Source organism: Priapulus caudatus, unplaced genomic scaffold, assembly GCF_000485595.1.
Source record: "Priapulus caudatus unplaced genomic scaffold, Priapulus_caudatus-5.0.1 Scaffold27, whole genome shotgun sequence".
Taxonomy (NCBI): domain Eukaryota; kingdom Metazoa; phylum Priapulida; class Priapulimorpha; order Priapulimorphida; family Priapulidae; genus Priapulus; species Priapulus caudatus.
Window position 1 is genome coordinate 1,195,806 of NW_014577088.1, and position 16,557 is coordinate 1,212,362.

Sequence of the window (16,557 nt, forward strand, 5' to 3'; positions counted from 1 at the left end):
CCACATTCAACAAACATTAGTTCCAGAGACCACCATTTTCAGGTCTGAGTTAGTTCCATAAAGCCCCCCCCCCCATTTTTAACTTCGCAGTGGCACATACCAGATATACCTACCATAATGTGGGGTGAGTCCCCCCCCGGGGTTTCATCTCCTTGGTATATGTTGCTCCTTGGTTCCTGCACAATTTTTTTGTCAGCAATTTGAGGGCTTTGATTAGCTAAACTCTGAGAGCTTCCCCGGACCCCTGCCAGGGGCACTAAGGCGGGCCCCTGGGGCTGGATTCATCAACGTTGCGCAAAGTGTATTGCGTACACAGAGTTTCTACGAAGTACGTACGCAAAGCTCGTAGGTGCGATTCATCAACGCAGCGTAGCACCTCCTCATTTTCGTTTGTATGATTGTGTTCAACACTCGATGAAAGCAGCGACACGTACGCGTGCGTGCGTGCGTGTGCACGTACACGTGCGTGCGTGCGTGTGTGTGCACATACACGTGCGTGCGTGTGCACGTACACGTGCGTGCTTGCGTACGTACACGGGCGTGCGTGCGTGCGTGTGTACGTACACGTGCGTGCTTGTGTGCACGTACAAGTGCGTGCGTGTGCACGTACAAGTGCGCACGGCGTGTGCACGTACACGGCTAACTACGAACTCGCTTATAACGAAAACAATGCCAAGCTATGACAAAAAAAGCGTCAAAGGCGCCGCCTGTCTGTGTAGTATGGTAATTATTTATCTTATTTTTAGTTGAGTAGTAATTTTATAATTTTTCTCCAATAAAATAATGCATGCTGCGGTATGCTGGGAACACCTGTGCAAATTTCGAGTGGTTTACGGCACCTCGTCAGCTCGTGTAAAGTTACGCAAAGTTTACGTAAATTTTAGCTTGATGAATTGCACCTAAATGGCCTCGCTTGCGTACGCGAAATCGTACGAAAATTACTAAATAGCTGTGTTGATGAATCGCAACTAAGCAACGTCGATTGCGTACACAATATTTACGAAAAATATTTTGCGTACGCAGCTTGATGAATCATGAATCTACCCCCTGGACCCCACTCGACAGTGCAAGCGCACACGGTATCAGAGTCTACAGTTCTCACGGGCGTGTACAGGGGGGGTCAGGGGTCCGGACCCTCCCTACTTGCGCAGAAAACGGATCTGAGGGGTCTAATTTAAAAAAAAATCCGTGATCTCTACACGGCCCTGGTTTCGCCCCTCCTAAGAAAATACCCTGGCGCCGTCCCTGGTTATATATATATATATCTGACGTTGTACATAATTATAGAGAATGAAAGAACCTCGCTCATTAGTTGCATCGTGCAGCGAAAAGATACTATAGAGCTATTGTTTTGCTTGTTAGAGCGATTATTGCTAAAGCTTAATATACTATATTTATTTATAAATTTATTGCACTTTCACCTATAATATTATTTTCTTCACTGAATAGTGAGAACAAGATATGGTGTAGGGGACGCGGATGAGATAATGCAGCCAACCCACATTAATTATAATTAAATATTTCATTGGCGCTCATGTAGAAAATGTGGTTATATGTAGTATCGTAGGATTGTGTTTGATTAGGCTGAAATAGACGAACGAAGAGTAGTTTTCATAATACTGTGTTTCTGTTATCTATCGACGCAACCTAACACTACCCTTAAAACGGGTGCCACTACGGCACCTGCTAAACCGAGAACCTGGAAACGGGAAGCTGCAAAAGCCTTCTTTAGACTGGTGCCGTGACCAGGATTCGAACCTGGGTTATTGCGGACACAACGCAATGTACTAACCACTATACGATCACGGCCTTAGACTGGTGCGCGTGACCAGCGGTTTAGGAGGTAGTGGCAATAGGTTGCGTAGATAGCCACGTCTCTAGTGTCGGTTCTAATATACGTTTTACACTCTAAGCACAAGTTTCGCCGTGATCAGCGTGTCACCTGTCAGCTGCCACCGAGTCACCATTGAGTCAACGACCGGGACATCGTACAGTCTCGTCTCCAACATTATTACGTAAGTGCGAATTGTTTTTACACCAAGGTATGCTCAAACTATTCTCTTTAATAGCCTTTTCATAGCTAAATTATCTTCGTTTACACGCTTTTTAAGCGTTTTCGCTTTCTAAATTTGTTGGTGCGCGCTATAAATAGCAGCCACCATGTCGCTAGGTGTAATCGCACATAGCGATTGCCGCTCTTTCTGCCCCTCACCGATTTTTCCCACGTCTACATCCGCCTAGTACACAATCACACGCGTCACGTACCCCCTGTCCCCACACCTTGTTACATTCTTGTGTTTTTCTCTGTCTTTCGCTGTTTTCCTCGTTTAACCAACGCCCTAAAACCAATTACTTACGCCACGCACGACCAATAGCCCCCCTATCCATGCACGTATGTGCTACCATTACGTAGCAGCAGCCGCATTTTCTCATAGGAGATCAATACCCACAGCTGCTATACTATACTATACTATACTATACTATGCTCATAGCATTACGTAGGCCCTCGCACGCCACCAACACGGCCGGCCGCCGGCGGTGAATGAGCAGAATCCCTTCTGCGCCTGCGCGCTGCACATGCGCTGAGACGTCGACTTCAGCCGCATGCTCGAATAGCCGACCAATACACGCGCTTGCGCGCGGCACATGCGCCGTGACGTCCACCTCAGCCGTATTTTTCTCGCATACCCGACCAATACACGCGCCTGCGCGTGACGCTCTTCACTCGCATACATAAGTCATCCCAACGCACACACATACAGACGTCACTCTCTGTGCATGCGCCACGCAGCACACTTGGCAGTCTAGCAGCCAAGTAAACCCCCCTTCACATCCCATATCTCCACCCCTGCCCCTCTCATAACCCCACCCCCCAAAAAAACCAACCCCTTACCCACATAACTCGAAGCCTCCTAACTCCCCCCCATAACTCCCCCCCAACTCCTACACCCCCATAACTTGTACCCCCCAACTCGTAACACCCCCCATAACTCAAACCTTCCCCCTAACTCCCCCCAACTCGTACACCCCCGTAACTTGTACCCCCCCAAACTTGTACCCCCTAACTCGTACCCCCCTCCCTTCCCCCCAGCTCGTACCACCTCCCAACTCGTAACCACCATTCCAAACGCACCCACCCTAACTCGTACCCCCCAACTTGTACCCTCCCATCATACCCCCCAACTCGTAACCCCCTCCGCAACGTACCCCCCACTATGACGACGGGGACCTTCCCACCCGTTGGACGCCCGTCCTTTCACGGCGGACACGTCTCTTGACGATACAGACGATCACATTGCTTTTCCAAAGCAGCGGCTCAACGCACTCGTCAAGGAAGTCCAGAGCTTACTCTTAGTGAGTGGCTTTCTCGCGTATGATGGGCGTGACAATTCACCAGTTACCTTCGAACAATGGCTTTTGAATCTCGATCGCTTACTCCTGATCATTGATGAGAGTGACGACGGCAGACAGGCCAGACTGGCCTTGTGCTTACTGGCAGGCGAGCCAGCCAATTGCGCAGCACAGGCCTTGAGTGCCACACCCACGCTGGGATGGAAGGGCTTGGCCGCCATTCTCAAAGAGCGCTACACCGATACGGCAAGTGCGCCTATCACCTTGCAGGAATTTAAGCGTGCTAAGCAATGCTCGCATGAGTCCATACGGGCGTATTCCAAACGCCTCGAACATCATGCGCGCACAGCTTTTGGCGACCTGGCTGAATCCGACATGTCGCTCCAAGCGTGACTCATCGATCAGTTTCTCGACGGCATTACATAGCACTCTTCGAAGCGCCTGCTCGTGCGCAAGAGGCCGCCCACCTACGCACAGGTAGTGCAACTTGCCTCGCAAGAGGTTGCCTTAGATGTTGAAGGCCGCATGCACTTGCACATGGTACAGGACCCACTGGATGTTTCAAACGTACCAGTTGCTCCAACAATCGAGCAACAACTGCGCGAGCTGTGCAACATTGTCGTCCAATTCATAAAGAAGGTGGCGCAACCCCGGCAAGAGCCGCAGCTTCTGCCGCCCCAGGCTCGCCCGCAGTATCAACAGCCTTGTTTTTCGCCACGCCAGTATGTATCCGATCGCCCCACTGCTACCGCACGGTCCTATGCTACCCGCCCGTCTTATGCACCGGCTGCATCGGCCGGCTCACAATCGATGCAGCCGCCTCGTTTCCCCAATTACCGCGGCGCTACCACACCTTTTGCCTGGACCCCGGAAGGCATCACTATTTGTCATTTTTGTGAGAAGCCTGGCCACTATTGCCGTGAGTGCCGTGCACGCCACGAACGCACCGCTCAACGTACCCAGGGAAACGCCCGGCCTCTTTTCAATATGAGACGCTGAGGAGACCGGCCCAGTTCACTCTGTTTCACCCGCACGTACGTGCGTTACACGTTACGCAACGATTCCAGACATCTTGCACCACTCTGCACCTCTGACATAGGAGCAGCACCCGCGGACGCACTTATTGATCAGGGCGCGATGACTTCCCTCATCAGCGAAACGTTTTGGTTGAAGCTCAAGGCCCGCTATGCGCATTGCGTTAGGGCGAACCACACACAAGTTTTGAAGTCGGCTTCGGGAGACCACCTATTCGTCCTGGGTCGCGCCACCCTACCCATACATATTACCGGCCCTATCGTTTCACACGCATTCTTCATAGTACGAGGCATCTTGCGTGATGTCATCTTAGGTTTTGATTTCATGTGAGCGCACAATGTTCAGCTTGATTGTGGCCGCGCCATGCTTACCATAGCTAACGTCGCCGTTCGTCTTAAGATAAACAGTGCTGCTGACGACGCTAGTTCTATTTATACCGTCTCGCTGCTCCACCCCTGCACGCTACAGCCCAATACAGTAAAACGTTGTTATGGCCGTTTCGACACCGGCACGCCCCTCCCACTCATGCGTCCGTATTACTCACTGGTTCGAATGCGCTTCAGCCAGCTCACCCCAATATTTATACGGTCGATACCGTTACTACGCCCACCTCCTCCCCCTATGTCCACGTGCCCCTTTTCAATGACACGTCGGCGCCATCACTCTGCCGCGTGGCTCTGCATTGGCCATAGCATGCAAGGTTACCCCCCACTCACCGATGCCTCACCCCTCGCACATACCCAGCACAAATCGCCCACTGCTAAGGCTGCGACCCCAGCCATGTCACATACTTACCGCTTGCCCACAAGCCCACGTCAACCACGTCGCAGCGCACAACCACCGCAAGTTACCCGTCGATCTCACTCACCTAACGGGCCAGCATCGCAAATCCATTCAGGATCTCATTGAAGCAAACAATGATTTGTTTGCGCTCAATGATGCCGAGCTTGGGCACACGCACCTTGTTAAAATGCACACTGACACGACAACCCATCCATCGATACGACAGAAACCTTATCGAACTCCATTCAATTATCGCCACGCAATGGATACTCACATCTAGCGGCTATTTGACGCCGGCATTATCACGCCATTGCAAAGCCAGTGGGGAAGCCCTGCCTTTATCGTTCCGAAACAAGACGACCCTCTCGGCAGAATGGTCATTGACTACATCCGCTTAAACGCCATAACCAAGAAGGATGTCTACCCCCTTCCTCGTATCGACGACATTCTAGCTTCATTAGGCAAATTGCACTTCTACTCCACCTTAGATCTTAAATCCGGGTATTTCAAGATACCAATGGCCCTCGAGGACGTCGTTACGTACGACCAGTCATATTCTTACCTTGTCCTTCCGTTTGGGCTCGCCAACGCCCCTAGCGTTTTCCAAAGACTTTTGAACATGGTTCTCTCTTACCTTCAGAACAAGTGTGCTATCCCGTACATCAATGACATTATCATCCATTCGCCGAATCTGCAGCAGCACCTTGCCGACATACAACAGGTCTTCCACCGGTTACATCAAGCGGATCTTAAACTCAACCCTACTACATGCGTTTTTTTGAAGCAGTCCGTCAAGTATCTGGGACACGTCATCTCCCCGCACAGTGTTACACCGGACGCAGCCAAAGTTACGGCAATCCAACAGCTCAAACTGCCGGCAAACGTTCGACAAGTCAGATCGTTTCTAGGCATGGCTAATTACTACCGTGCGCACATTAAATCAATTGCAAATATTGCCATGCCCTTGACCACCCTAACCAAGAAGAATATACACTTCAAATGGACTGACGACGCTGAGACCGCCTTTCAACAGTTGCAAGCAAAACTCGTCTCAGCGCCTATTCTCGCATATCCCGACACCGACAAACCATACAGGCTGTATACCAATGCTTTGCGACTTCGCAGTTGGAGCCGTCCTAGCTCAGGACGATGATGACGGTCACGAGGTCGTCATACAATACATTTCACATCAACTCACCCCCTCGCAGGCACGATGGGGCATTACACAACGCGAGACATTCGCCATAATCTATGCACTGGACACCCTTCGCCACTATCTTGCTGGCGCTTCCCTCACCATCTACACAGACCATAAGCCACTCGAGTATTTCCTCACGTCGCCCACATTGAAGAATCCACGCTTGTTACGGTGAGCCACGATTCTCACCAAGTATCAGCCCAAGATACTATACCTCAAAGGCGCCAGAAACGTTCACGCCGATCAATTGTCCAGAATGGCTGCCGGACACGCTCACGTCAGCCCTGCCGACACACCCGATCCACAGAATCGCCACCTAACCCAGATCGATGTACGTGCCGACACCCCGGAACACATGCCTCCTTCGTCACCACAACACACCACCGAGGACAACCCTCCCGTAGACGAGCATGTGCCGCCCCCAACCAACGTCTCACCACCCCCGCCGCCCGCACAAACCACATGCGAGGTAACCGCCCAAGGCCCCATCATAGATACCATATCGCTAGACGCCATTCACGCAGAAAAGTATCAGGACGCACACTTGTGTAAGATTCGCGAAATTCTCACCGTGTCCGCTCCAGCACTGAAGGATCTAAAGTCCATCGCATGCTACTTCATCGATGACGATGACCTCATCTATTACACAGCTGAACCAACACGGCATGAAGACCCCAGTATGCAACTCGTCATCCCACCCAAATATCAACACCTCATTACCGCGGCTCATCATCAAGCCGCACATCTCGGTTTCCCTAAAACGTATGCACTCATTCGCAGCCGCTACTACTGGCCAGGAATGTACGCCACCATTCATACGTTCTTTCGTAGTTGTGTTGCATGCAACTCCGCCAAGCTCCAACGCATACCGTCTCCACTGGGAGCTGCGCCATTCCCAGATTCGCTGTTCCAGGTAGTAGCAGTCGACACCTGCCAATATCCCTTGACACCCAGAGGCAATCGCTACATCATTCATTTCCATTGCACTTACACAAGTTGGCCAGAGTGTTTTCCGGTACGGGACAAGTCCGCGCAGACCGTGGGTGACCTCTTGGTCAACGAAATCATCCCTCGACATTCCTGCAGTAAGATCCTACTCTCCGACAACGGCACCGAATTTTGCAACCATGTCATGGATGCCCTCACCCACCACTTCGGCATAACGGCAGTCCGCTGCGCCCCCTACCACCCCGCATCCAACGCGGCTTGCGAACGCTTCCATCGCATTTTAAACTCTATAATCGCCAGCGTCGTTAACCGACAGCAGACTAATTGGGACTTGTTGCTCCCATCTCTGCTTTCAGCGTACCGAGTAAGCATTCACGGCACATTGCGACACTCCCCCTTCTATCTGCTGTATGGCAGACAGCCAACGCTTCCACTTGATAACTTGCTCCTACCCCGAAGGAAGACGTATGACGACGACCCCATTCAGCAAACTCTCGAACGTTTCCATCAGGCATACGTCCACATTCGCGACGCAACCCGTGACATGCGTGCACAAAATAAATGCCGCTATGATCGCCGCGTGCGCGAACAGCATTTCAAAGCCGGAGATCCGGTCTACTACCACGACTCCGTACTTCAACCAAACACCACACGCAAGCTCGCATCGCCCTGGAAACCCTTTTATACTATAATCAAAATGCTGTCCCAGAAGAAGTGTCTCATTCAACACGAGTCGAGCATGCATCACGTTACAGCACACATTGACAACCTCCGGGCTGCGCATCCTTCCGCTCACTGGGATAAGCCCCGCGCCACGCCCATGAGGCAACAGCCACTGCGGCAAGCTACGCTCGCGCATCCAGATGCAGCACGTGCATCCACACACTCCAGCAACTCACAATCAGATTCTGACAGCGACGACCCTCCCCAGCGCCAATCGGCGTCTGACAGTGATTTCAGCACTACCAGTCTCATTTCGCTGGCACGTTTCCGCGAAACATCACCTGCCGCACCCACCGGCGATGATTTCTCTGTACAAGGAATCCAGCCAGTGGTGTCCAGCCAGGAAACAACCACCTACGAAGTGCATACTACGGGTTCTGCAGGCTCTGTATCCACTGAAACGGCCACGGACACCGAGACCGGTCAGACTGCTCAGACACTGCCCGACGACCCAGAGCACTCAAACGTCATGCTCAGGGAGCGTACCACTACGGAACCTCTGTGCACGCCCGCATCGTTGCAACACGTGCCGGTAGTAACCCTATCAACGCAATGCATACCGTCGCATTCTCCGAATGACACCACTGCTCAACGGCCGCGTCAGGTAGACGTACCTCACGCCCCGCCCTCAGCACCAACATCCGCCAACCCGCGCCTGCAACCACTACACCTGCGCCACCTTTGCATGCAGATATATGTGCAATCGCAAGCCGTCCCCACGCCGCAGAGGCTCGCATGACTCACGCCATTCAGCCTGTATCCGTTAGCAGCGCATGGCGCACATTGTGGTGCGCACTCTATGGCCCCCGGCCCACGGAGCCACACGTGACCCTGGGGACACAGCTAAAGCCCAGCCATAATATCCACTACCCTTAATATTGTCGGTACGAGCATACCGTAGTCAGAGAACGCGTCGCACATTCGTAGTCCTGGAGCCTTTAGTACGGCTCGGTTTCTCCGTGTTCCGCGGGCGCAATATATAGCTCGCACATAGCGCGCCTAATGGCGTCATTTCACGACGCCCGCGTACGTTAGTATCGTGCCTGTAACCAACATGTCTACTATGGACGTCATAACTAGAACGATGGCAGCCGCTAACGCAGCGCCGCGTGCAACTGCGGATCCCCAGCCGCCGCCGCCGCCGCCGTGCTTGACAACCGCTGCCGCCTCATCGCAGGACCTCGATGCCTCTACGTCTAGCGGCCCTGCCAGCAGGCCCCCATCGCCTGGCCGCCGGCTGCCGCTACGACCACTACCCCTGCCACCGCTTCAGCTGGCATCTCGCCACGACGCCGCACGCCCCTGGAGCTCATGAGGGCAGAGTCGCCCTGCAGCTCCACGCGGCCGACGATCACGCCACTACTACTACTACTGGCCAATAGAAGAGAAGGACTGGCACACCGGCGCCCCAGCCCCGCCCAGCCCGTGGATTGACATATTCATGTGTATTGAACACACACACCACACACAACACATCACACCACACGCACACACAACACACCCACACACACACATACACACACCACTACACACCACACACACACACAACACAACAGGCATTCACACACACACACACAGGCCGCGCGCGCGCGCGCGCGCACACACACGCACAACACACACACACACATTTATCTGTGATATATAATATTATATATTATATATATATATATATATATACGGGCATAACTGCATGCTATTGCTGCACACCTTGACACACATATGACGTCTACATTGCTACTACAACGTGGTTGACCGTCGATTTACCTACCTGTTAGCAGCGACGACGCGAGGGTATTTTCTTTTCTTTTCTCTTAAACAGTTTTATTTCTTTACAATCTTTAAGTCTTTACATTCAGCAGTTTACCAAACGAGGCATCACAACACGTGTGCAAGGAGAACCTTGCGTGTCGCACACTAGTATACTGTGATACAGAACACCAACGTGCACGGTCCCATCTCTACCACATTTCACCCCACATTTCGTAAAGCAGTCTTTCGCTCTCTCTCTCTTTCTATATATATATATATGTATGCGTCTATCTAGCTATATAGGTAGAGCCTATATTTAAAATCCCTTAGCTGATACGGTATGTGTACACACACATACGGCGTTTAGACTATATGCCCTCTCCAGCAGCAATAAACCTCGTACAAGTAGCTTATCTTGTTACGGAACGGAGCATCTAGGTACACAAGCTTTTCTCACTTTTAAGCAATTAATAAATCTTACAGAACGAACTGTACGCACGGTTCGCTGACGTGTGTGATATCGTTGTTTTGATCTGCCGCTCATCCGACGCTGCATAATTGTCACAGAATGCGCTGGCACCTATCCTATCGGCTATATTCCCCTACCAGCAACTACACGAATAAGCATACAAAAATGTTAGCTGCCAAGCAATCGGTCGCGTACATCGAAACACCGTGTTTCATTGCACGTGTAGTCCCTCACTGCCTGGGTCAAAAACTACACCAATGTACGAGTCTCTTCGTCCACGACGCACAGACTTACATGCATACCAGCGCAAAAGAGGTTATCTCCGAACTATTTATATTCATATACATAGCGACTTAATGCTATATATGTATATATATAATATAATATTATATAAATGCTATAAAATGCAGCATAGTTACGCACAAAGAATAAACCCACGCACGCACCGCACGCACGCACACATCAAATATTAGAATATGCGCAGTCTTTCGATACTTAACTTCCTTACTCAGTGCCAGTACAGGCATTACATTCATTGATAGTGAATGTACATATCGCCTGCAGTCCTTAGTTGTGACATACATATCTCCGCTGTAATAGGAATATACAGAAACAGAGATATGTCTCGCGGGTTCAAGTACACTGCACGCACGCCGCTGTGCACAAACAACAAATAGAAATAGTTATATATATTTGTTTATAATTATATTATATATTTATTATATATATATCTTTATATTAGTTGTTTGTGCACACTCGGAAGGGCAGTGTTTGCAGCCCGAGCTTTGGCACGAGATTACAGGAAATTATCGCGCATAAATGGCGAAAGAGACCGTAGTAGAAACATTAAAACTTTAGTAGTAAACTGATTACGCGTTCTTTATTGCCATAATTTTAACATTGAAGGTTCAAGTGTCTTGGTCGAAGCAGGTACTATAGGCATACTCGGTGCATGCAGATTCACACCCGCACCGCCAACATGCAACGTTAAAGAATTGAGTTCACGCGCACTATATCGTCGCTGCCGCTTTGACCATGGTGACGTGTGATATTGCCAAGTTTCATATATTGAGTAGGTTATGAGTCAACTACTATATATATACACACCTATTGCCCAGCTACAACATAACCAATACTTTACACATACGTTCCATTACCTAATTACCCAGTACAACCTCTGATGACGGCAGGAATCATCAGAGCCTTATAGCTTCAATACTCCACGAACAGATGGCGTTCTCGCCTCATGGGGCTCAATCTAACACTGCCACAAGTAGATTCGGTTACACATTTGTAACGCTTTTTACTAAAGCTTTTACAGGCAGGTGAACGTTATTTCGTATCCTGATGTAGAAGTAATGTTGGACTAATAAAAGTTGCAAAGATATTACAAATCGTACCGTTATTATCATGAAAATTTGAACATTAGGATTCAAATTACTACGTGTTGATTGTGGCCCATTACCGGTCTTTAATCTTACACTGTTAGCGACTCTCATTTCGCGTGGATTTCCGCCCGAGTCCGCTCCACCTTTAAAAATATGCTAGCTATTGTGGGCAGTGGTATATTGGATGTGCGAAGGTGCACGTGCATCCAGTTTGCCTTATAGCTATCAGGCGCGCAAATCCATTTGAAATGTGGGGGGGGGCAATAGTAGCGAGCGAACGCGAGCGGGGGTCTGGGGGGCTCTCTCCACAGGAAAATTTTTGAATTAGACGCCCGCTCAGATTGCGTTTTTCTGGCGAGCGGGGGGGCCGGACCCCTGGACCCCCTGTACACGCCCTGCAGACACACACACACAACACCACACACATACCACACACACCACACACCCATTCCACTGCCGCACGACGCACGCACGCACGCACACACACAACACACACACACACACATCACAACACACAACACAGCCACACATGCACTTTGTTGTAATACGTTCAGAAAAGGGGTGTCCACATGCGAGTCATAAAATCAAGGAAAACAAAAAGCAGAAAACCAATCATTTGTGTTGAGGCTGATCACAAAATAAATTGGTTCGCGTTTATTCATGTTGTGTCCAGTCATATCATAATATGCGTGTATATATATATCAATTTGCAATAGAAAATTACATTATTAAACCGAATGTCAGTTACTCAGTGTCCTCTTTGCGTGAATATAGTTCTCGTTCCCAGCTTATCCTGAATCAGTGTCTAATTGAGTGATATCTTCACTAACCTTTCATAAACACTACTTTCTCTTGATGATTTCTGCATAGAATTTATTTGATATAGAAAAAACGTCTTATAGAGTAAAACACGGTACTAAATTTATCAAGACACATTTTTGCTAGTTGTGCATGATCATTATATGCTCTCAAATGCATCTTGATGAAATAAAGCTGGCAAAAAAAGAAAAAATGGAAAGAAGCCAATCGTTGACGTACTAGCACAACACACAAACACTACACACACATCACCACACACACACACTTACACACAAAATCATGTGATCAAAATCGTGGGGGGGACTTTGATATGACGTCCCCTCAATTCGTTGGGGGGGGGAACATGTCCCCGCCCCCCTGATTTGCGCCCCTGATAGCTATATATAATTGTAAATAACCTAAGTATTATTTTTGTCACTTATTCCGTGAAAGGCCTTCGTCTTCAGACGCCACCTACTAAACAATATGACGTCGACCAGAGCTGCGATGTGTCATCTCATTACACAACGAGTCATGAAAATTACCCCCCCCCAGGAATTGGCTCAGTCCCTACGGCATGGTTGGATGGTATGTAAAGTGCGTGACACTTATTCATCCGAAGTAGTAATTTATGGATTTCACCAAGACACTCGCTTTCTTCGTGTTTAGATGTATGGTACAGGAGGGCTTACATTCTGCAAAAGAAATCTCACACGCCGATCCTAAATTGCACGAAGAACGCCAGTATTCTTTTTGTGCAGGGGAAAGGCAAGCCTCATTGTGCTTAATATGTGCAATATTTACGCAGGGTAGCATACATTAGAGGCAGTTGCGTTACGTTAGACAATATATTGACAGTAGACCACGACACAGCCGTTTGACCATTGCGAGTTAGAAAAGCCGTTAGCGTTCATTACCATTGTTATAACGTGTGGAAAATATTTACTAACAGCAAAGCAAAATGATGGTATCTGTGTCGACGGACCTAGTGTTGTGCCGCCAGAATTCATCACGACACGAAACTCTTATTCTGTAGGAATAAGATTCGCTAAAAATATAATTATTGCATCTGCTCCTGCGGTGTGTTTGCGATTCGCGTTGACTAGCAGAGTGAAGTGGATATATGCATGACATGCAAGGTAGATATAACAATGTGTTTTTATCTATTTGTGACATGTGTGTGCCGCGGGTGTGTCTGTCTGTCCGTCCGTCCTGTATTATTTGTCAGTCTGTCTGTCTATCAGTGTGAATCTGCGCAGTTTATTTACAGTGAGAAAAGGTTTTCATTCGTCTATCGATAATATATTATAAACAATTATGACCGCTGTGTAAAATATTCAACAAAAATACTGTAATTTTCTGTTTATATAGCATTTTCTTACAGAAAACTGGGAATATATTCGATAATAAACACTTGGACCAACACCACATATACGCACCTCACTAGCTTAACGATATATCAAATATTAGATTGCCATCGAGAAATAACGTTTAGTATATATATATATATATATTATATATAATATATATATTATTATATATTATATAATCAGAGTTATATTGACATACCTGATATAATGACTTCATATTGGATATATGAATCATGGATTTACTTAACTCATTGTCATAACCTAGCAAAAATAACGTTAGACTCCTGTACAGCCACCCTACTAACAGCAACGAACGCATGTGTTTATTTGAAGTTGTGAGGAATAAATGTTGATATAATAATAGCCAGCATAAAGCTAGTCAAATAGTTACAACATTATACATTTATTATAACTATTTGCAAAAAGGTGTTATATAGCAAGTTTCCAATAGAAAGTAAAAAATTCAACCCTTCATTAGAGACTGCTATAAATACTTACATCCCTGAATTACCTGCTTACATTTAGTCACGGGGGATACAATTGTCCGTGTAGGGGTAATGCCGTGTAAGCCTAAATAATGATTAGGCTTAAATAAGGCTACCATGGAAATGACAACATAAAAAGTGAGATGCTAGTAAAGTAAATTGTCGTTATCAGTAACAATAATGAGCTACTCTTGTATTACGCCAGTTATGCATAATCTAACCATATAAATCGTTTATCACTTAAAACAGTTAGATTGCATTCCATGCGTATCTCTACATACTGTAAAATACTGTAAATAATTACGTAAATACATTACAAAACGTTTGTTGTCACAAACAACTCTATACATTACACATAAAGCAAATAACTAAGAAATTAATGTTACTTTTCTAATGGCTTTATTAGAGTTAATCTATTACATATATTTTTTAAAGACATTTTAAATCCAACAGTAAGCAAATTAGTCTAACAGTTCGTAACAGCAAAAATCATGAACGATCTTTCTTGCACTTTGGTAACAGTATTAAAGGTTAATATTAACAGTAGATGTTTAATGTCTCCTAAACATTATTTGTAATATTTCAGCAATATGTAGACATTCGTTTTCTTTATATTTTTGATGGTGGGACTATGTAAATAATGGTTTTTAGCTATATAGTTTCAAAACCTTTGAGTTTTTATGGTGAATTGTGTTAGCCCTCACAACTTTGTGGAAACAGCTTTTAGCAGATACATAAAATTCATATATTAAAGAAAATCCCATTAATCACAACATTTGACAATCATAAAACCTAAAAAGATGAATTAAAACATTTTGCCTTTCCTAAAGGTGGTACATTAAACTAAATACTAACATACACTTTATACAAAATGCGAATAAAACCACTGTAGCCTTTTCCTATAGGTGGTTCACTTAACTAAAAAAATAACGTGCACCCACAAAAGTGATTAAACATTGTAGGCGTTCCCTGTGGGTGAAACATTAAACTCTAAATCAATCTCTATGAAGCCAGAACTAGCCTGCTATCGACTACCCATTCCTTGAGCATGCACTTAGATATGTAGAATAGGGCGCTGAATGTGTTATGAATGAGATATTCATTCATAGTTCAAGCTGCTACAGCATGCTGGAAATTTGTACCCATCCTGCTGCAGATTCTCCTGAGGAACTGTTGAATTTCCTCCAGCTGTTTTCCTGTGCAAAACTGTGTGCTTTCAGTTCCCCTCCATGCATTTGTAAGCTTTTAAGTAATTAAAACAAAATCAACATTATTACAATATACTGTGATAATTCACAAGTCGGCAAACAGCGCTTGATCGTACTGACTGTCGTAGTCCGAGTATAACTCACTGGTGCATGATAAGAGGTGTGCACAGAGGAGAGTTGGAGGCTCGACCAGATGTCCAGCTCCGGATACACGCACATTCGTAGTTATGTTGCCTACCGCTTCATCCTATCGTGACAGCAGTTGTCTCCTTTACAGACAGACGGATTGTCATCCCAGATACAATAAAAGGATCTCTGCCTGTGCACGTTCCAGCTGTTTCGAAAATGAAACTATGTCAGTTTAATGAGAATGGGTGTAAGACGTGATATCGAATTATTACTAGCGTATAAAAACCCAGCGACACGGGTCGTTTAACTTAAAGCAGCATCACGTCATAGTTATTTTAGTCAAAATAGTTCAAGGTAACATGAGCAGCGAGCGACACGGGTCGCTTAACGTAGCATAACGTCATAGTTATTTTAGTCGACAAATATCAGTCAAAGTAACGAGTGAAAGTGCACCACGAATATCCCAAGTAACAGAGTGACACTTTAGCACCTACACAAGGCCGAGAGAAAACACGTCACAGTTGATGTCACATGCGACTATGAGAATCAAACAACGAACGTCGCCGACAAATGTGAACTATGGGAAATATGAGAACATGAATCGACCTGCCGCGATTCCCACACCAGACTCAAAGAGCGTTCCACAGTTCTCACCTTCAGTCACCCATAAAATGTGAGATGACGACACGGTCTTGCACCACCATCGTCAACAAGGCTTGACCACGCTTAGGCCACGCATTCTCAGTAGTATAAATAACGAACAGTTCGACAGAATGCAGACACAGTTCCACTGCTGACAGACGCTGTCAGACCGCGCTGCTCTACCTGCTGGGGATCACTACGCTACCGTCACCGTTGGACATCACTGACTGAGGACCTGCTGCTGCCTGCGACCTGCAGACTTCACGCTCGTAAATATGTAT

At 47.2% G+C, this 16,557-nt stretch overlaps 2 protein-coding genes and 1 non-coding gene across 3 annotated transcripts in view; all 3 read right to left on the bottom strand.

The window, feature by feature from the left end:
• Positions 1-2,009, bottom strand: part of LOC106814735 (acyl-coenzyme A amino acid N-acyltransferase 1-like) — a 3,762-nt gene extending 1,753 nt beyond the window's left edge. The window contains exon 1 of the mRNA XM_014819086.1: positions 1,906-2,009. Within this exon, the coding sequence (XP_014674572.1) occupies positions 1,906-2,009 (104 nt within the window). The remainder of the gene's footprint in view (positions 1-1,905) is intronic.
• LOC106814714 (acyl-coenzyme A amino acid N-acyltransferase 1-like) overlaps positions 1-10,164 on the bottom strand; it is a 24,958-nt gene extending 14,794 nt beyond the window's left edge. The window contains exon 1 of the mRNA XM_014819066.1: positions 9,807-10,164. The gene's annotated coding sequence lies outside the window, so the exon portion shown is untranslated. The remainder of the gene's footprint in view (positions 1-9,806) is intronic.
• Positions 1,738-1,809, bottom strand: Trnah-gug. The gene has a single exon. It is a non-coding gene; the product is annotated as a tRNA-His (tRNA).
• Positions 10,165-16,557: the final 6,393 nt, after the last annotated feature.